The sequence below is a fragment of the Hemibagrus wyckioides genome, linkage group LG13 (assembly GCF_019097595.1).
Source record: "Hemibagrus wyckioides isolate EC202008001 linkage group LG13, SWU_Hwy_1.0, whole genome shotgun sequence".
NCBI lineage: Eukaryota > Metazoa > Chordata > Actinopteri > Siluriformes > Bagridae > Hemibagrus > Hemibagrus wyckioides.
This window is the reverse complement of record NC_080722.1, coordinates 8,951,382-8,974,210: the sequence shown is the minus strand read 5'-3', so window position 1 is coordinate 8,974,210 and position 22,829 is coordinate 8,951,382. Positions and strand designations below refer to the sequence as shown.

At 37.1% G+C, this 22,829-nt stretch overlaps 1 protein-coding gene across 2 annotated transcripts; it reads left to right on the top strand.

The window, feature by feature from the left end:
• The first annotated feature begins 10,107 nt into the window (after window positions 1-10,107).
• st6galnac (ST6 (alpha-N-acetyl-neuraminyl-2,3-beta-galactosyl-1,3)-N-acetylgalactosaminide alpha-2,6-sialyltransferase) lies at window positions 10,108-21,154 on the top strand. Of its 2 annotated transcripts, XM_058407219.1 has the most exons (10): window positions 10,108-10,456; window positions 11,717-11,929; window positions 14,209-14,473; window positions 15,558-15,723; window positions 16,100-16,274; window positions 16,672-16,810; window positions 18,719-18,822; window positions 18,921-19,004; window positions 19,920-20,019; window positions 20,205-21,154. In XM_058407219.1, exons 2-10 carry the CDS (start codon window positions 11,829-11,831, stop codon window positions 20,373-20,375), a joined length of 1,305 nt encoding a protein of 434 aa, XP_058263202.1. In that variant the 5' UTR covers window positions 10,108-10,456; window positions 11,717-11,828; the 3' UTR covers window positions 20,376-21,154. The 2 variants fall into 2 exon arrangements, with proteins under 2 accessions (XP_058263202.1, XP_058263203.1); XM_058407220.1 differs by lacking the exon at window positions 11,717-11,929 and having other exon boundaries at window positions 10,110-10,456.
• Window positions 21,155-22,829: the final 1,675 nt, after the last annotated feature.

The following is a 22,829-nucleotide window of genomic DNA, read 5'->3' as shown; positions in this document are numbered from 1 at the left end:
AAATGTGGGTCATTCAATATATATCCAAGTAAATCTTTTAGTAATTGACCATGTTGGATTTTTTTTTTTCTTTTAAGGAAAAAAATGCAAACTTTGCTAGCATTTATTTCTTGATCGTAATGCACTTTGGGAAGTTATTTATGACTAAGTTCTATAAACATTCAGAACAGAGGTACCTAAAGCAAATCACGATTCTGCGTCAAGCATGCTGTTCATTTAGCTTTAATTAAAAATCAACTCCCAGCCTTAGGGCCTCAGTTTGCTGGGTTAGTTCATATTATGTTAACTTCTGGATAGTAAACAGCGAACAGCTGATCCGTAGGTGTGTGTGTGTGTGTGATAGATGGATAGATAGATAGATAGATAGAGATATATATATATATATATATATATATATATATATATATATATATATATATATATATATATATATATATATATATATATATTTATAATATTATATATATTTATATATATATATATAATATAAAATATAATATAGTGTATGTGTGTATATATATTCTATACTCATGGATATTCTTGCTTTATATAGAGTAACTAAACTGTTTCTGTAGAACTGTTGTGTAGTTCATTTCATATGGGGCCATAAACTACAAACATTTAAGAACTGCATATTTTAATAATGAACTGAATTCAGTCAGATTGCATGTCTGTGATTCTCTGACATTTGTGTAAAAATTGTACATTCTTGTTTAGATGTAATCCAATTCAAAGTCTCCTCATTATACACATGGAGAACAATGTCACTGCTACTGAGATTACAGTGAGGGGAAAAAATTATTTGAGCCCCTGCTGATTTTGTACGTTTGCCCACTGACAAAGAAATGATCAGTCTGTAATTTTAATGGTCGGTGTATTTGAACAGTGAGAGGCAGAATAACAACAAAAAAATCCAGAAAAACGCATTTCAGAAAGGTTCTACATTGATTTGCATTTTAATGAGTGAAATAAGTATTTGATCCCCTATCAATCAGAAAGATTTCTGGCTCCCAGGTGTCTTTTATACAGGTAACAAGCTGAGATTACAGTAGGAGAACTCTCGGGGAGTGCTCTTAATCTCAGCTCATTAACTGTATGTAAGACACCCTGTCCACAGAAGGAAGCAATCAATCAGATTCCAAACTCTCCATCATGGCCAAGACCAAAGAGCTGTCCATGGATGTCAGGGACAAGATTGTAGACCTACACAAGGCTGGAATGAGCTACAAGACCATCGTCAAGCAGCTTGGTGAGAAGGTGACAACAGTTGGTGCGATTGTTCCCAAATGGAAGAAACACAAAAGGACTGTCAATCTTCCTCGGTCTGGGGCTCCATGCAAGATCTCACCTAATGGAGTTTCAATGATCATGAGAACGGCAAGGAATCAGCCCAGAACTGGAGGATTTTGTCAATGATCTCAAGGCAGCTGGGACCATAGTCACCAAGAAACAACTGGTAACACACTACACCGTGAAAGACTGAAATCCAGTAGCTCCCGCAAGGTCCCCCTGCTAAAGAAAGCACATGTACAGGCTCATCTGAAGTTTGCCAGTGAACATCTGAATGATTCAAAGGAGAACTGAGTGAAAGTGTTGTGGTCAAATGAGACCAAAATCCAGCTCTTTGGCATCAACTCAACTCACCGTGTTTGGAGGAGGAGGAATGCTGCCTATGACCCCAAGTACACCATCCCCAGGTGACAGGACAATTGCACCGCATCAAAGGGACGATGGACGGGCCCATGTACCGTTAAATCTTGGATGAGAACCTCCTTCCTTCAGCCAAGGCATTGAAAATGGGTCGTGGATGGATATTCCAGCCTGACAATGACCCAAAACACACGGCCAAGGCAACAAAGGAGTGGTTCAAAAAGAAGCACATTAAGGTCCTGTAGTGGCCTAGCCAGTCTCCAGACCTTAATCCCATTGAAAATCTGTGGAGGGAGCTGAAGGGTCAGCCACAAAACCTTAATGACTTGGAGAGGATCTGTGAAGAGGAGTGGGCCCAAATTCCTTGAGATGTGAGATGTGTGCAAACCTGGTGGCCAACTACAAGAAATGTCTGACGTCTGTGATTGCCAACAAGGGTTTGCCACCAAGTACTAAGTCATGTTTTGCAAAGGGGTCAAATACTTATTTCACTCAATAAAATGCAAATCAATGTATAACTTTTTTGAAATGTGTTTTTCTGAATTTTTTTGTTGTTATTCTGTCTCTCACTGTTCAGATAAACCTAACATTAAAATTACAGACTGATCATTTCTTTGTCAGTGGGCAAATGTAGAAAATCATCAGGGGATCAAATAATTTTTTCCCTCACTCTATGGACCATTACAATGATGACATTTTTATTTCCACATTTTTCCAAGGCACTCTAGGCACAGGACCAGATTCGTATTGAAGGAATCTGTTTGCTTTTATCAAGCTGCAGCCATTTTCTGCCTTTGCTGCCCTGGCCTTTAATTTAAATCCAGTTTATATACAGCTCTGGAAAATGAAAAATGAGAGACCACTGTAAAATAATCAGTTTATGTTTTTTTTTCTTACAGGTTCATGTATTGGTGAGATGAACAGTATTGTTTCTTTTTTTTTGTGAACTGCTGACAATATTTCTCCTAAATGCAAAATATAACTATCGTTATTTAGAGTGTATATTTAAAGGAAATGACAACACACCAAAATAACCCAAGATCATGCAGTAACTTTATACCACTCTTTTTGCAAAAAAGCAAACAGCTCAGCTTTGCTTGATGGTTTATGACCATCCATCTTCCTCTTGACATTCCAGAAGTTTTCAATAGGGTTCAAATCTGGAGATTGGGCAGTGGTTTCTTTTTTTTTTTCAGAGCTGTGTGTGTATATATGTGTGTGTGCGTGTGTGCGTGTGTGCGTGTGTGTGTGTGTGTGTGTGCGCGTACATACATACATACATACATACATACATACACAGTCATGTGAAAAAAATGAGGGCACCCCATGAAAGCCTGTGTTTTTTTTTTAACATAGCTACACGTATGGGCATTTGATCTTCATTTTAACAATATTGAAAGACTGAAACCAAAGAAAGGACACATTTATTTGGAAAATGAATAAAATGACCTACAGGGGTTTCACATCAGGTGCAAATTATTAGAACATTGTTACAGAGCATTTTGAAGGAGATTTGTCTTATTTAAACCTCAGACATAATTGTTGAAGTGAGCGGTATCACCATGGTGAAATCTACAGAGCTCTCTGAGGCCTTTAGAAAGAAGATTGTGGATGCTTATTAGTCGGGTAAAGGATGCTTATGAGTCTGGTAAAAAGATCTCAAAGAATTTCTAATCAGCCATTCCATTGTCCAGAACATCATGCTACTGTTGTGATGCTACAAGAAACGTCTCACTGAGATTATTTCAACCAATGGGGAAACACTAGCTATTAGAGCATAGGGTGTCGTAGGGTTTTCCTCAGGTGCATTATGCATTTTTGTTGATTTCTTTTGTTTAATAAGTGAAAACAAAGTGATATTCTGTTGTTTACATGCAGTTACATCACTTTCATCTACAGGTACAAATTAAAACAAGATCAGAATCTGACATGTCGCCATTTCTTAATAAAGAACTGAATATTCAATGGGCGACACAATGATCAGGCATAACATTATGACCACCTGCCTAATATTGTGTTGGTCCCCCTTTTGCTGCCAAAACAGCCCCGCACTGTGTATTCTGACGCCTTTCTATCAGAACCAGCATTAAGTTCTTCAGCAATTTGAGCAACAGTAGCTCGTCTGTTGGATCGGATCACGGACCAGCCTTCGCTCCCCACGTGCATCAATGAGCCTTGGCCACCCATGACCCTGTCGCCGGTTCACCACTGTTCCTTTCTTGGACCACTTTTGATAGATACTGACCACTGCAGACCGTTTTTCATTTATTACACTGCACTTCCTGATCGTAGCTAGCCACAGGAGATTCTGCAGGTAGCAGGAAACAAACACTAGGTGTCACTCACACACTCTGTACTGTTGAACATGTGAAACTGATCCAACCAGGGATGCATGATTCTTGTCATGTGAGCTGTATGAGCTGGAAGGAAAAAACAAACAGTCGTCTTTTCAATTTCTAGTTCCAGTTTGGAATTAGATATACAAGAAAACTGATCTCAGTTTTATTAATGGAGTTGTTTGTACTTCTTCAACTGTTTTATAACTATGATTTTTTTTTATTGTTGATGTTTCGTATACAAACTGAGCAAGTTGTTGATCACTGATCCATTTCTGTAAAGGAAGTACACCATGGATGATTTGGAAGTGTTGACATGTGCAAGGAAATACATAAGATGACCATGATGACAAGATCTTTTCATGCATATTTTGAAATCTGCATAATGAAGCTGAAATGGAAATGTCAGGATTTAAAACAAAACTGAATACATCCTGTTTCTGCATCTTGCTGGATAGGCTCATATTCTCCTGTACAGGACAGGACATGACATGACATGAGTTTGTGTAATAACAACTGTCATAACTCTTTCATACTTTTGTATCAGTCTGGCATGCATGGCAAGTTTGTTCTGTCTTTATTGTTTTTTTTTGGTGATCAAAGCAGGGCCATCATGAGAAGCAAATATACAGTCAGCTCTATGATTGTAGGTGGTTAGGCTTGGCTTTATATCAAAACCGTAATTAAATAGATCATTGTTAATTATGTATCTTCTTGCATGTAAGGATAGAACACTGTCCATGAGATGCACTTTAGCAAAACTAAACGTTTCAAGTCAAGTAAATTTGAGGCTTTTACCATTTCAACCATATATAGCTGATGTAGTATACAGTGAAATGAAATAATGTTTCTCCAGGACCCTGGTGCTACATAAGGACACAGAGCTTTGTAAAACACCATAATACTAAGAGTTAAAGAGAAAAAAAAAACTATTGACATAAAGTGGGCATGTGGGCAGGGTAGTGCAACACAAACGACTGCAAACAGATGGTACAATACAAGACAGATACATAAAATTGCTATGACCGGTATACAGTTGTACAAAACAGCAGCATTTATAAAAGTAAAGATGTACAAAAAGTCTTATTCAGAAATTGAACGAAGTTCAAGATGTCAATTACTTTGCACTAATTGGCAAAAAAAGAGAGAAAGATTTTCATTACACATACAGCACGGGTTCCCAAATCAGGGGGTCACAACTCCACCACTTGATTTACAAATAGTGACATGAGAGTTTGATTTATTTATTTTACAAGTTAACATTAAAGAGGGAGTTTATATACTAATATTCTGACATCTTACTTGCTTTCCTATTCAGGCTAGCAACATTTGTAATAATAGGCAGCATGTTATTTAAGTCATTTTCACTACTCTAATACGCTGCACTACACTAATAAACATGGACAAATATCCCTGTCAATATATCTTCACTAAACAGTGTTGAATTTCAAATTGTATATATTCTATTCTATACTAGATTTCTGGTTACAGACAGTGGGTGAATTTTCCAAAACTCTCATGGCGCCTTCAAACCTATACCAAGATCTGTGTTGTTTGTCCTTCGTGTGTTTTAGCTTTTCGAGACCTAGATTATGAGGACAATTGAAATGACAGTGGAAGGTTTTAAGAGAGACTGGGTGTGTCAGTATGTTTAATGCCATTGTGCATACAATCTCCGAACATTTTATGCAGTTTGACCTAAAAACCTGATGGACAGGGGGCTTTTGGGTCTGATGTACCATCTAGTGAACGTCACGTTTAAAACTTAATAAAATATTCTTAAGATACTCAACGAGTGCCTATGAGCAATTCCACTCATGTTGCCACTGCTTCAGCACTTGCACATGAAACCATGCAAACCAGATTCCTATGCTTTATGTAAGGCCCTAACACACCTCCCTGGCTTATTATAACAACACAGCATTTTCCAGTCATGTTGAAGGAGGTTCTTTGCTGTTTTTTTGTAAGTGTCACACAAATATGTTATAAAGGTCAAACCTTTAAATGTTACAGTAGTCATCCATTATATATCTGGCATTTAGGCTGTTAGGTGTGATGGCAGAAAATTCATAATATCCATTAGGCGTGGTTTGCTTAAAACAGTTTGGGAATCATTGTCTTAGATTTCTCAGACTAACACTTTACTGATGAAACAAAACAAAACAAAAAATGAATCATTTGTCTACAGGCAAAACTGAAGAAGTTGCCCGGACGGGTAGTGAAACGTTTCAGTCTAACTAGAAAGGAGTCCAGCTGACATGACGCAACTTCGAAAATAACGAAGACCTGGATGACTGAGAATCTTCATAGACACGTCTACAAGGAAGTCCTAGAAAGGGGGCTTTTTTCTATGGCTTCTCATTTATAGCCTAGGGGTAAACTTCCAATCACTACATCCATTAGCAATGCATCACTACTGACAGGTTGATAAGAATCAAAAATGATTTTTGACAGTGTCTTACCTGTGTCTTATTAACGGTGTATAACATCTATATGATGTCAGTAGTATATCAAAATGAGATAACATCCAGTTTAACAATACTATTTGGAATTTTCCATCAAGCCATTAAAAAGCTAAGTACTGATGAGAGCGAAGACGGTGAGAGAACCAGTGAGTGTGAAGAACGTGAGAACATAATTCAGAAAATTGATTATGATTGTATGCTTGTAATATCAAGGTACAGTGTGTGTAAATTTGAGCAACATTTATACAACCTAAAAGATCTAGTTAAATAATTCCAGTAAACACAGCGTTTAGCGTTAACAGGTCAGATGTAAATGTGATTGAGAAAATATAAGTTGATCAAAGGCTAAGTCTCTTAAATATCTGAGGTGCAGTTACATTGACAAGGAAGGGAGATAAGGCAGATTAAGAATACAGAGTCTTGCCAGACCTGAGAGATGTTCACAGTTTAAATAAGGTCTAAATAATAATTATTAGATAATTTCATATCAGCAGTAAAGTAGCACAGTAAAGTGGCTCATCTATAAATAGGGGTGTTACAGTTTAATATTAAATGGTCAATACAATTACACATATTGTTACCATCATACATATTGTTACAATTCATGTTACCAGATCAAGTTCTTCAAGTAGTTCTTCCTTTTTATTGGCTCATTGCCACAACACCTGAATAGGTGAGGGTGTGTTTATTATAAATTAGTTTTATATGAGTTCAACTGTGGTGAGTCTTATGTCGCGAAAGAGATTTGTCTTGGATCAGACACAGAAATCTTTGTATGTTATTCCGTACACTCAAATTTACACTCGCGTCTGCTCAACGTTTCAGAGTAAGGACCTAAAGGAATGTGTATTCTTGACATCACGACTATTTTTAGTAAATGGATTCTCCCCTAGCTGACATGCAACAAGACAAAAGAAACACCCATGAAAGAAATGTTAATGTTTGGCTCTTCCTCAACGTAGAGATAATGACTTTGTATAGCACTTTTCAGAATGATTTAATGTGTTTTCCAATAAGAACCTCTTACATCATTAATGTTGATTTAAGTACTTTGGTAATGTTGTTTTTGTAATTTAACATTCACATACATAAACTAACAATTAACAAAAATGTATTAGACTGCAATGCAGGCAGCAAAGAGTCTAAAATATGCCAAAGATACAATCTTTTATAAAATGCTATATCTTTGAAACAGTTACAGTTAATTACTAATTTACAATTACACTTTTGAAATTGAAATTGTATTCAAGGGACGATCAAATCATTTCCACTCCATGAATGGTAAATGACCTTGTTATTGGTTTTATACCAATATAATATAAAGGGCACTTTCACCCATTAGGGTTTTTTTTTTTCATGTGGACAAAATTGTTAGTACCCTTCCATTAAAGAAAGTAAAACCCACAATGGCCACTGAAATAACTTAAAAATGATAAAAGTGATAATAAATAAAAATGTACTGAAAACTGACTAATGAAAATCAGACATTGATTTCGAATTGTGGTTCAACAGAAGCATTAAAAAAAACTAATGAAACTGGCCTGGACAAAAATTATGGTATCCTTAATCTTTTGAGGCAATCACAGCAATCAAGCAATTTCTGTAACTCTCAATGAGACTTCTGCACCTGACGGGTATTTTGGCCCATTCCTCGTGAGCGAACTGCTCCAGCTGTCTCAGGTTCGAAGGGTGCTTTCTCCAGACTGTGTGTTTCAGCTCTTTCCACAGATGTTCAATAGGATTTAGATCAGGGTTCATAAAAGGCCACTTCAGTGGTAGTCCTATTTTTTGTTCTTAGCCATTCTCAGGTGTTTGTAGTTGTGTGTCTTGGGTCATTATCCTGTCCGAGGACTCATGACCTGCGACTGAGACTAAGCTTTTTGACACTGGGCAGCACATTTCTCTCTAGAATGCCTTGATAGTCTTGAGATTTCATTGAACACTGCACAGATTCAAGACACCATGTGCCAGATGCAGCAAAGCAGCCCCAGAACATAACTGAGCCTCCGACATGTTTCACAGTATGTACAGTGTTCTTTTCTTGGTATTTTTTCATTTTTTGCATTTGTGAACATAGAGCTGATGTGACTTGCCAAAAAGTCCCAGTTTTGTCTCATCTGTCCAAAGCCCATTCTCCCAGCTTTTTTATGATTTGCTTTCAACAGTGGAGTTCTCCTCAGTTGTCTTCCATTAAGTCCACTTTGGCTCAAACAGTGACAGATGGTGCGATCTGACACTGATGTACCTTGACCTTGAAGTTCTCCTCTAATCTCTTTTGAAGTTGTTCCTGGCTCTTTAGTTACCATTCGTATTATCTGTCTCTTCAATTTGTCATCAATTTCCTCTTGCGGCCATGTCCAGGTAGGTCGGCTATAGTCCCATGGACCTTAAATCTTAATCTAAATAATATATGCAACTGTAGTCACAGGATCATCAAGCTGCTTGGAGATGATAAGCTTTCATCTTTAACATGCTTGCCTGTGATTTTGATTAGAATCTCCTGAGACAACTCTCTCCTTAACTTTCTGTGGTCCATGTGGTGCACACCATGATACCAAACAGCACAATGACTACATTTCACCCTTTAAATAGGCAAACTGACTGATTTCAAGTTTGAAGACACCTGTGATGCTAATCACAGGACACACTTTAGTTTAACATGTCCCTATGGTCAAATGATTTCCAATCTTTTCTAGAGGTACCATCATTTAGTCCAGGCCAGTTTCATTAGTTTTTTTTTAATGCTTCTGTTGAACCGCAATTCTAATTTTCATTAGTCAGTTTTCAGTAAATTTTTATCTATTATTACTTTTGTCAGTTTCAAGTGACCATTTCAGTGACCATTGTGGGTTTTTCTTTCTTTAATGGAAGGGTAGCAACAATTTTGTCCATATATTTTATCTCATCTCATTGTCTGTACCACTTATCCGATCTATCCTCGGGTCACGGGGAGCCTGTGTCTATCTCGGGCGTCACTGGGCATCAAGGCAGGATACACCCTGGACGGAGTGCCAACCCATCGCAGGGCACACACACACACTCATTCACTCACTAATCACACACTATGGGCAATCACACACTATGGGCAATTTAGAGACTCTAATCAGCCTAGAACTGTGGACTGTGGGAGGAAACCAGAACACCCAGAGAAAACCCACCAAGCACAGGGAGAACATGGAAACACCACACACACAGTGAGCGGGAGCGAGATTTGAACCCAGGATGCTGGAGGTGTGCGGTGAACGTGCTAAACATATATAATCTAATTAATATTTTAATACACAGTATGTATATATATATATATATATATATATATATATATATATATATATATATATATATATATATATATATATATATATATATATATATATATATATACCAACAATCTATATCTGCTACTGAAAGATGACAGTAGGGACAGCATTTTGTTTTCTGTCTTCTTCCAGTTGGTTATATAATATAAGTGACAGAAATCTTTGTCTTTTTGGATCATTATAGCTGCCTAATGTACAAATTCTGTGAAAATTGCAAAAGCATACTGTTTAGTAAAATACCCTTTGTTTCCTGAAAAATAAAGGAATGTCACTGTTCTTCTTTCTTCTCAGAATGTGCCCAGGCAGGTTATCTTGTCTGACAGGATGCATTAAACGGATGTGATGTTTTTCTTCAGTTCTATGTGTCTTCAGCTTTGTTAAATGTCTGTCTTAAAAAATTAAGAAATAAAACAAGAACAACAACAAAAACCTTCCTTGGTCATCAGCAGAGATTTTTTTCCTCTCTAGGGCTTCCGTCAATCACCTTTCCCTGCCTTTTACTTCTAAAGGAGGCAGGATTATCAGGAGTAACTGCTGCTCGGTTTACATACAGTGGCCGTCCCTCTTGTACGTGTGTATGTGCGTGTGTGTATGTCTGCACTTGCAGTGCAGGTTGGACTGATTTTCCGAATTTCAAAACACGCTACTGAACTGACCAGGCTACAGCTGACCAGAAATTCCTCTCAAAGTAAGAAAAATTTTGTTTTATGTTTTCCTTTCCTCTGTCCAGCTGTTAAACACACTTTGTGTTCCAGAAAAGCCTTGTTAACTCATTTCGTAATTGCACTGTTTGTTACAGTGCCTAGTGCATTTATTATGTAGCTTTCTCTATTTGGACTGTAAGTATATCATACCATTAGTCTAGAATTAGAATTATCTCCTTATTTAATCCAAATGAAAAGAAAGTGACTTTCTTTTTAACTCAGCCTGTAGTTAGAAATTGTGGCACTTTATGTACTCTGTTTTAATGTTAAAGTGTCTGGTAGTGGTGAATATTCTTACCTTACATCAGAAGGAATAAGAAACTGCAGGAGGTCTCCACTTTAATTGAGAGAACCATGATATTTATAATATTCATTTATACTTGAGCAGATTATATATATATATTTCTTTTGTTAGTCCGAATTTGACGATGTTATCAATGGAAAAATGACAAAATATCACTAAAAATGATCAATAATCCATCACATTATATCAGACAGTTGCTGGAGGCTAGCAGCATCAGAATGCACACAAACAGCAATCTGGGTGTATATTTTGTGTACATTTCCAGCAGCAAAACCAACACACCACACAACGACTCTCCATTTATGCTCGTACACACCTTTCTCATGCTAGCATGTTTTGTAAGTTTGTTTATCTTCTGTTTAATCTGACACTTCCATAATATTGCAATCAGGTAGCTTTTTGCTATAATTAAAGTGTACTTAGGAATAATTAGGAAGGAATTAGGAAGAATTAATTTTTCTCAATGGAAAGAAAATGCTCATTTGTTTTTTTTAATGTGGTGAGGCTGTAGAGTTTTAGTCCAGTAAGTTTTGAGAATCGGAGGAACTTTTGTGTCTGTAAACTTTCCTTATTCAGTGAAGTTGGTTCTGTGCACTCCTGCTCTACCTGATAGTTCAGTTCTGCTACAGGATTGACAGTTTGCGTTTACATCCATTTTATGGATTTACTTATTATTTGAATAGATAACTGGTTGTTAAAAGGAAATTGTTTTCCACAGAGTCTCTCTTGGCTCAGATCTCAAATCTTGTGAACCATGTTCCAACATGCTTTTATTATCTTATTCTATTCTCTGAAACTACTGTACATACCTTTTAATGAACTAAAATCCACAGGACGAAAAAAAAGGTGTTCTCTTCATGTTCGTTCTTTTAATGCAGAGAAATAATGAGAAGCCAGCTGGGCATTAACATGTATTTAGAATATCACCTTCTTATTGCAGGGAAGTGCCTTTGGGATTAATGAAGACAGCACTACACTTTCCTGCTTCACTCCTCAAAACCCCAACGTGAGAACGTTTTTGCGCCCCGGACACTCTTTACCATTTTGACAAGATGATATTTATGCGGTATCAGAAGAAGTTGCTGCTCATTATCTTGATTTTGTGCCTCCTGGGTGGGATCTACCTACTGGATTGGAATAATGATCAGGAAAGGTATGGAGAGGCGTCACAGTGCTGTGCTCTCAAACAGGCTAACAGATGTGTGTTGGAAAGGCCAATTCTTTTGTTTTTGCCTTACAATGAAGACTTACTGGATTGAGACTGCAATACAAATGTGAACCGATAGATCAGAATTTTTAGCTCTCATTTCCTGATACGTATATTTAAGCACACTGTCTATTTTAAAAGCAACACAGGTACACTTCAGAAGTTATATGATCATTCAATCAGGTGGTGCCAGAGTACAGATACAGGTCAAATATCAGAATAGGGAAAAGTGTGATCTCTGTGACTTTAACCAAGGCATGGATGTTAGTACAATGTGGGCTGGTTTAAATATTTCAGAGTAAGTGACACTTCTTTAAGTGGAAAAACCAGTCTGACTTTGGCTAACTCAAATAATCACTCTTAACAGCTGTGCTGAGCAGAAAAACATCACAGAATGCACAAACCTTGAGGTAGATGAGCTACAACAGCAGAATACCACATAAAGTTCCACTCTTATCAGCTGTCAGGGGTATAGACTAATTGAAAATGGACGGCTGAAGACTGGAAAAAGGGCTGGAAGTTGTTTTAATCTTTAGCTGTCCAGTTTCTGCGAGCCCGTGCCCATGATAACCTCAAATTCATGTTCTTCGCTGACGGGAGTGGAACCCAACCCAATGTCTACTGCTGTTGAAGCCCTTCCACTGTAAATGTTGGGGGGGGGGTCGTGAATGCTGAGACTGTGGGTTGTGCTCACAAAGAGTGATCAAGTTACTTTATCCTTCCTGGCAGTTTGAACCAATGAGACTATTTTCCTCTGATCTCTAACGACAACATGGCATTTTAACTAGCAGAAGCTGTCACTTGTGAACTTTAACCGAAGCTCTTGACACATAACTACATGAATGTGCAGGTGTTCTTAAAAAAATGGACAGTGAGCCTAGATGTGTCAGACAACTTAGACAACTTTTGTTTGAATCCACCCATTTTTCAAGTGATCCAAATAATGGAACATATGAATAACAGGGCATACCTGGGCAGCAAGAAACACCAGTCAGATTCATTGTTTAAACAATAAACACCTCTGAATGTCTGCTTTTGGTTTGAGGCCTACTTTTGGTTTCTCCTGTGAAGAATGCATTTGTTAAAAAGGCTAAACTGACAGATGAGATAGTGGCCTATGAGAAAAAATGCACGCGATTTTGAGGCTGCTTTAAGAGAAAATCATTCAGAGCTATTTCACAATATTTGGGCATTGCCAAAACAACAGTGTAAAATGGCCTAAAAAAGAAAGAAACCACTGGTGTACTAACAACCAGACAGACTCTAAGAAAGCTAAAGAAAGAATCACTGATGACAAACAGCTGATGACGGAAGCAATGTGAGAGCTGTGAAGAAAACTACCAAACATTAACCCAAAACTTCAGTTAGCAATATCACCAAAAGCCTCCACAGGGCAGAGGTGAATGCATCACAGTCCACTGTTCATAGAAGACTTCAAGAACAGAAATATAAAGGTCATACCACAAGATGCAAACCACTGAAATCAATGAAAATCAGAAAAACATGTTGGAATTCTCAGAGAAATACAGAGATGATCCACAAAAGTTCTAGACCCAAAATGAACCTCGGTCGAAGTGATGGAATACCGAAGTGTGGAGAAAGTAATGACCTTCCCATGATCCAAAACATACAAGCTCAGTCAAGCACTATAATAGTATGAGGTAGTAACAAACCTACCCCTGACCATGTTCCAGTACTTTTGCTCACCTAGAACATGGCATCTCTAGTGGATGACCACTCAAATTTTAAGCTGTTTTACAGAGTTAGGTGTAAATTTGGAGAAATTAAAGCTGAAATTCTGATTTATTGTGTTTTTTTACTTCTTCAGCATTTGTTCTGCTTTGCATGGGCCATGAGTTGAAAATGTTTGGGAGTCATGGGTTTAAAAGGATCTGAAAGTTCATGGCTTGATGTCAGTAGTTTTGTAGTTCTATTGTCAAAGAAAAAAATGAAATTATGTGAAGCACTGGGAAGGGAAACCTATGAAAACTATTGTCAGTGGCTTTACTTTCATTTAAAAAAAACCTTCGCCTGAAAACAAAACTAATGTTAAAAAACAGATAATGATGCCACATCGATGCTGCCTTAATGCCACGAGTAGTCCATTTTCAGATATAATTCCACTGTTGTCTTCACTAGTTGTGGATAATATTTCTGACTATGTTTGTTCATAGACATGCTTAACGTTTTTTTGTTTTGTTATTGTTGTTTGTCTTCATTTAAAGATCACAGGACATCAGAAAATACAGGGACTACCTTGGTTTTTGGAATGATATGTGGTCTTTCAACCCTGTTCTCTTTAATAAGGAAAAAAAAACAGAACAGATAAAAGATCAACTTACAAACAATGGCACAATAGTGGGTGTTCATTCAAAGGAAGACAAAATGCTAAAACAAACTACAAATTCTCCAGTGAAGCCTATTCAATCAGAACAACTCTTCGACTTCTTTGGCGATGAATATGCCGTCGATGAAAGTATACCACAAACTGTAAGTATTTCGGCTTCCATAATATGTAGCCGTTGTGTACTGGAGTTCAAATTGTGTGCAGATTGATATTCAGACTTCAGAGTGTACTTTCTGGACAGACTGTATCAGGTGTTTGATTTTATACCAAACAATCCCAGCATGTGGTGCAGTAAGAGTATGCTCTGTCTATTCTTTGGTGGTTCTTTTAATGGTTGCTTTTGTCATGGACATACAAAAATGACTTGCTCTTGGGAGCTTTCCAATGGTCCAAAATAGCTTCAGTCTCAGTCATATGAAAACATGGCATTGACCATCACACCCATTTGTGGTTCTTCCCTAAACCATTGGCACAAGGTATAAAACACACAACTGTATAGAATGTCTTATATCTTTGTATTACGCTGTTGCTTCACGGAAACTAAGAAGCCTAAACCTGTTCCAGCATGACAATACTGTGCACAAAGTAAGGTCAATGAAGGCATTGTTTGCCAAGGTTGGATTGGAAGAACTCGAGTGTCCTGCACAGAGCTCTGATCTCACTACTCTTAAAACCTATGAGATGAACTGGAATGCAGACTGCACCCCAAACCTCCTCACCAGTCACATAAGTGCCTGATCTCACTAATCCCCACAATAATCCCCACAGCCATGCTCCAAAATCCAGCCTTCCCAGAAGAGTGGATGTTACTAATAGGAAACACCCACCATGGAGTATGCATATCAAATAAACGATATTATGATATGGTAATAAACCAGTTTGGCCAAGCAAAGAGATGTTTTTTTCCTCATTTTATTCTCACAGTTCAGTTGGTTACTGGGTGTTAAATATGATTGTGCTGAAAATCACGTGTAATGCGTATGCGTATATTTATATCATGCTCATTAAAGCACTTTCGTGTGATTTGTGCTAGGGATATTTTCACTGAAAATTGCATTCATCTCGTTTAGTACATATCAAGTGTCCTAGAAGAAGAGTTTCTGTTAGGAATCATGCCATAGTTTTTAATTTTAAAGCCTATATATTGGCACTTCTTCACATCTTTATATGTGTTTAAACATGTAGTCTAGTAATGTATCTGAGTGTTTACTTTATTTTGCATATCAGACCTGTCCCAGCAGCATTCGGGAAAGGGTTTTTCAGACTGACTTTGCTGAGATGTTCTTGCCTAGTGTGCCAGTCCTGCAGTGGGCGAAGCATTACTCTGAGCAAGAATATGAACGGTTATCCCACTACCGCGGCGCCCACGGATGGGGTTCCGTCAGTGCTGAAGGTAAGTTCCTTTGGTACCTCTAGAATTTGTATGTCGGAGTAGGAGTAGTGACAGTTTAACAGTTTGGCCTATTACAATGATGTCAGAGTGCCAAACTTGGGCATGGTCTTAGCAAGTTGCTGCAGGACACTGTAGCTGAACCATGCCATCTGCTGATTCACATAAACTATAAACAGGCTTAACCTGTTTAAAATAAAACTGTAAAAATGAGAAAATGCAGAGGCTGCAATTCACACACACACACACACACACATATATATATATATATATATATATATGTTGGTAAAGACAAAATGTGTTTATTAGAGCAAATATTGTCTGATAATGATGATAATGAATAATGTCTGTTAATGAGCAAATAATGATTTATTTCCAGTTTTGAACGAATCTTTGGCCATCTTAAACACTTCTGCAAACCACCTGATGTTTGATGACTGGGAGAAAAGAAAGACCAAATCTCAGTGTATCCGCTGTGCTGTGGTTGGAAATGCAGGAATCCTGAATGGGTCGAAGAAAGGCCAGGAGATTGACCAGAACGACTATGTGTTCAGGTAAGGTGATATTTGAACCTTTTTTATTTTCTACACCCACTCCATCTGCCATTCACTGCCTTTTATCTATTTTTTTGCATGTCTGGGCAGGAGTGAACATTGTATTTTGATGCTTAAAGCACTCTTTATGCACATGACAATAAAGTTGAAACCTGACACCTGCACAGTCGTGCACTAATCTATTTACGCTCAGACACACATAACCTTAAGATAAATTAGATCCCATTTTTATCTTGGATACGCTTGCCTACATTTCCTTATTTTCAGTATTATTCAACCCAAAATAGTACATACTGTGCGAAAGCATGAAAGCAAAGGTGCAAAAGGTTAATAAGTTGAAGTACAAGAACAACATAAAAGATTATAATGAATGAACATTCCTCTCTCTCTCCTTTAGGACAAATGGTGCAATTATTAAAGGCTTTGAGGAGGACGTTGGCTCTCGTACCTCTTTTTATACCTTCTCCACGAACACCTTTCGCAACTCTTTGAGAAGTTATTCACGAGTAGGCTATAAATCTGCTCCACAGACTGCGGTAAGGGACAGTCCAACTCTGGCTACGTTACAGAAGTCACCAGAAATGTCTTAAACAGTATGAAAATAAAAAAAGAAGAGTTATTAAATAGGTATCTAGATTGCAAATTGGCAAATATTAAACTGGTGAATGTACGTTTACATGCTGAAAAGAAAAACTAAATAGATATACAGCTCCCTCCACAATTATTGGCACCCCTGGTTAAGATGTGTTCTTAGGCTTCTAATAAATTCATTTTTTTAAACAATATAGAACCTCAATGCAAAAAAACAGAAAAATCCTTAATCCTTAAAGTACAATTATTCAATGGAAAAAAATATATATTAAGAAATATATATATATATATATATATATATATATATATATTACATGAAATCATGTGTGCCACAATTATTGGCACCCCTGATGTTAATACTGCGTACAACCCCCTTTTGCCAACAAGACAGCACTTAATCTCCTCCTATGACATTTCACAAGATTGGAGAATACAGAGAGAGGGATCTTTGACCATTCCTCTTTGCACAATCTGTCCTGGGTCCTCTCTTATACACTCTCCTCTTCAGCTCACCCCACAGGTTTTCAATTGGGTTGAGGTCTGGGGACTGAGATGGCCATGGGAGGAGCTTGATTTTGTGTCTGCTGAACCATTTTTGAGTAGATTTCGCCACATGTTTTGGGTCATTATCCTGCTGAAAGACACAATGACGACCCATCTTCAGCTTTCTGACAGAGGCCATCAGGTTTTGATTTATATTGGTATTTCAAAGAGTTCATGATGCCATGCACTCTAACAAGGTTCCCAGGGTCTTTGGAAGAGAAACAGGCTCACAGTATCACAGGTCCTCCACCATACTTCACAGTGGGCATGAGTGGGCAATTACGCCAGACCCACTTAGAGTGTTTGTTTCCAAAAAGCTCTATCTTAGTCTCATCTAACCAAAGTACACGGTTCCAGTACTGCTTAGCAAACTCCAGATGTTTACGGTTGTGATTGTAGGTGAATAAAGGCTTTTTCCTTGCATGCCTCCCAAACAGCTTGTTGGCATGTAGATAGCATCTGATGGTTGTTATGGCGACTTTGTGACCCCATGATGCTACTCTTTGATGCAGTTCTCTCACAATGAGCTTTGGAGATTTTTTTTTTTACATCTCTTACCATCCTCCTCACTGTGTGTGGTGGTAAGATAAACTTGGGTCCTCGTCCAGCCTTGTTTGTCACTGTTCCAGTTGTTTTAAACTTCTTACTGATTCCTCTGACTGTAGATATGGGCAAGTTTAGGTGAGTAATTTTCTTGTAGCCATTGCTATGGTCTTATGGTCTATGACTTATGAAGGTCGACACACACATCTGCCTACTTGAATGGGGGTGTTCTCTTGTCTTTCCCATGTTGAAGAGTGGATAAGAGAAATAGGTATCTGTGTCACTTCATATTTATACCCCAGAGGAAACAGGAAGTCATGAATTATTAATTAAAAGTTTCTGGATACTCTGATCAACTTTAAAAACTACACTAAAAATGACAAAAATGCTTCAATTACATTTATTTTATAGGAATTGTTAGGGGTGCCAGTAATTGTGGAACAGGTGATTTTACAAAAAACAGTCATGTATTTTTTTTGTATTTTTTTTTTAATTCACTTGAGTTACAGGTTTAGATTTTTCTACAATTTTCAGTGTGAGATTATGCTTCTGCAATAAAAAATGAATTTATTAGAAGCCTAAGAACACATCTTAACCAGGGGTACCAATATTTGTGGAGGGTGCTGTATAAACATATATGAAGCATTAACAATTTCTTCTGTACTACTGGTAGAAAATATAACTACTGTCAGCTTTTGCATGCCAGCTTGCAAGTCACAATCCTTTTCATGTTTTTTTCCCTTCTTCTTTTTACTTCACTTTTCCAGGAGACCAGGTACATTTTCCTGCCTGATCATGACCGGGACTATATTCTCATGAGAGCTGCATCCCTGCACATACCAATCCTAACAGGGAAAGACCGGAGTTCTAAGTAAGTACTGCAGATTTTTCTGATTTAATATGCCTTTCAGGATAAATATGATTTTAGTGACACAATCTGGTCAATAAATTCTTTTCTGGTCCTCTTAGGCCTCCCAGTTATTTTGGATCTAATGTAACAGTAGAGAAGTTTAAAATGTACCACCCCGACTTCATCCGTTACATCAGAAACAGGTGAGGTTAATGCGTTAAACACAGTGCTTATGTTTAACACCCATCTTGTTATCTTTATGACAATGTTTATATAATATGTTAATAGTTTAATAAATACATAAATTAATGTTTGGCAACTGTGATCATAATCAGTTTGACCCATTTATGTGGTTGAGCCACACCAATGGATAAAATATTTGATTTTACTTGTTAAACACTTAATATATTGGTAGAAGAATGTTGGACATGGAGCTGGCAGGCAGGAGGCAAAGATGAAGGCCAAAGAGGAGGTATATGGATGTAATAAATGAGGATATGAAGCTAGTGGGTGTAAGTGTTGAGGATGCAGACGATAGGGATAGGTGGAGAGAGATGATTCGCTGTGGCGACCCCTGAAGGGAAAAACTGAAAGAAGAAGAAGAAAAAGGCTATTGAACTTGCCATCCTGTTGTAACCTGTAACCTGTCAACCTCCAGTGATTTATTTGCTGCTATGAAAAAAGAATAAAATGAGCAAATTGCTTTGCTTTTACAGAAACCTATCTATATCTAACCATCAGAATCAAGAATTAAGCTGTGTTGGGGTAAAAGTTACTGTTATCCTATATGAAGCATGAACACACTCACCTGAAGTTTTCATAGTTGGAATTTATTTTTCACTGAGCCAAGATTTGCCAAGAACAAAAAAAAACAGTTAATTCAGTCATCAAACCAGTTTAATTCAGATATTTGGTCCTCAAACTTCAGTAGATCTTGTAGGGCTTGATTCTACCTTTATGTTCTTAGGTCGAATTCTACTAATGGAATTATTAATAATTATTTGAGTGTTCTTGATCGCTTAACTTATCAGTTAAATGGGTCAAAACTATTTCATTAACACATAACAGTGTAAAAATGTAAATGTTCTGCAATGACATTTCTCTTTGTCTTGTTGTAGGTTTCTGCATTCACGCAGACTCAACAGCAGACATAAATACATTTACAGGCCGTCTACAGGAGCCGTGATGCTGCTGGCTGCTCTTCATACCTGTGACGAGGTAGATTGCGTTCTTTCAAAATTCAGTGAAAAACAAGTGCTCTATTCTCAGCGTCATTTTATTTTAGAGATATTATTCAAGATTCTCTCTGCCCAGTCCTGTAAATCTATGTCCTTTGATTTATCCTTTTTGAATGAGTTTTATTAGCCTCAAAATGAATACATTGTTTGTTGTATTGCTAAAAGGTAAATGCCTACGGATTTATGACACCAGACTTCAGGAAATACTCAGACCACTATTACGACAAAACGCCTCGCCGGGTGCGTTTCTTTGCCAACCATGACCTGCGACTGGAGCTGATTCTGTGGCAGAAGCTGCACAAGGCAGGACTGATAAAGCTCTACCTGCGAACATGACCCTGACTGTAATGAGCTGAATTAGACTTTATGGAGTCTGAGCACTCACAGGACTTGAGGGTGTTGTATGCTGTTGTGACATTCTTGTGACATTTTAGTGCCTCTGGATTTCTCTCTGGAAAATCTTGGAATGAAGACAAGAAGGTGTTTTTTATTTATTTATTTTTTAATTTTTATATATATATAAATATACTATATTATATATAATATTATATATAAATATTTATATATTATAATATACTTTGTAAGCCTTACAGCCCATAAACGTGTTCAGGTACTGTGATGGATTTAAAGCTGGTTAAAGTGAACTTTTGACAATGTTAAAAGGCTTTGGTTAAAAGGCTTTGGTTCTTGCTGAAATTGCTGAAGAGGTGTCCCGTGTGTGAAGTGTGTGTAACGTGTGTGTTAGATGAAGGAGCACTATGCAATTACGACTTGTAATTCAGAACCTAAAGCTGTAGAATCTAACTGAAGATTCTTATATGAAGTTTATACGACATTATTTATATATTTCTTGAAAAATTTTAATACTTCCATGCCATTTGTTGTGTTTGTATGTAACCTTTTCAAGACAGGGAAAGATGCTGTGTGGATGGCAGGGCTATTAGGAATACTTTTGCTTCTTCAAATTATTCAGAAAAAACAGTTCATGATGATGTCTTGAATGTATTTCTAAGGTTCACCTGCATCAACTTCTGCTTTTCTTGAACAAAAAAAAAAAGCATTTATTTGTAAAATTAAAGGATCTAGGCTTGTCATGACTTCTGTTTCATTTATTTGAAGTCAGATTTTTATTTGAAGTCATATTTGCCACTGGTTCATTCAGTGGTTAAGAATGAAACGATTGCTTAATTCACACAGTTAAACAAGTCACACACATTATACAACACCATTACATAACAGGTTTATGGTCATTATTGTCCTGGAAAGAGAATATTTTTTATTATTACAGAAGATAGTTTGATAGTTTTATGATTATAGCAGCAGCTACTGGGTTCGTTTATGTTAAATAAAATGTTTCATGCTTACTCGAAATAGTCCACAGAGTGCATATTACCTTAGTACTGTAAATGTTGTGTAGTTTGCATTTTGCTGCCCCCTTGTGGCAATTTCATGTAGGTGCACACTTCCCTCAATTCCAGGCTAATCTATGAGTGACAGATGAATTATGCTTGTTTACCAATTCAGTTCAGTTTTATTCGTATGGTGCTTTTAACAATCGACATTATAATTTATATTGTATAATTCTATTAATCAGTAAAGCTACTTTGAGAAAGTTTATAACTAAATCTAGTGTGTATTTAATCCCTAGTGTGAACATTGTGAACCACTGTTTTCTCATTTCTATACAATTTCAGATAGTTATCTTCAATAACAGCTTCCTGAAGTTTAATATTTGGAGAATGAACACATAAGTCTCTCTCTCTCTCTCTCTCTCTCTTTCTCTCTCTCTTTCCCGCTCTCTCTCCATCGCCTTTCTCTCCCCGTGTCTCTCTCTGCAAAGCCTCTTCAATACAAGCCTTTTATCCTTCTCAGTATGAGCTCTGCTCTGCCTTTGGAGCTTCACAATTTTAAAAAAGGAAAGAGAAAAAAACACAACGATCTGTCTGAATAATCTTTTAAAAGGGATTGAACACGACTTACAAAACCCTTGAGTTTTCGAAAGTTGGTGGTTCTGGACTTCTTGCCTTTAGGAATGACGAATGCTAACATCTTCTACAGGATTTTTCCCCCCTACAGAGACAAAGCTCTACATTTTCAACTCATGCCTAATCAACTGAATTCATAATTACGTTTCAGTCATTACTACTATTTGAATAACACCACAAACAATTTGGCTCTATAGCTAGCATTACCCTCAGAAATCACATACAATTAAAACAGTTCTTTATTCCTTTTACATTCTTTACCACTAAAAGAATAAACAAGGCAAATGAATAAACAGCTTGTAAATAATAATAATAAAAAAAAGTCATCCACTGTACTTACTGTTTATGTCTGTGTGTTGCACATGACCTACTTCACGCATCTGTAGAAGTATTGGAACGTTTACTACAGATGAAAAGTCTCTTTATAAGTTAATAAATATGCAAATAAATAAATACATACATGCACACATACATAAAAAGCTACTACTAAGACACAGCAGATTAATAGTCAAAGAAGTCTCTGCATATTAACATGATTTTGCCAGCTGCACTCCTTTTAATGATTAATGATACATGCTAATATACCACACCACCCATAACACAATCTACACAAACACCAGACCCTGAATGTGGTGCTACAAAGCCTCAGAGGCTCAGTAAAAAGCACAGGAACATTGTGTCATTTGCACACACACACACACACACACACACACACACACACAGGACATGCCATGTAGGTTTTTGATTCGTGACGGACATGGACATTTCTCTAAAATGTAACAATCATAAATGTTTGATCACACAA

Excerpts from the sequence above, each read along its gene's own strand:
- st6galnac (XM_058407219.1), top strand. The coding sequence starts at position 11,829 with ATGATATTTATGCGGTATCAGAAGAAGTTGCTGCTCATTATCTTGATT. Across the intron at positions 16,275-16,671 it reads CAGAACGACTATGTGTTCAG|GACAAATGGTGCAATTATTA; the intron begins GTAAGGTGATAT and ends TCTCTCCTTTAG. Across the intron at positions 20,020-20,204 it reads CTCTTCATACCTGTGACGAG|GTAAATGCCTACGGATTTAT; the intron begins GTAGATTGCGTT and ends TATTGCTAAAAG.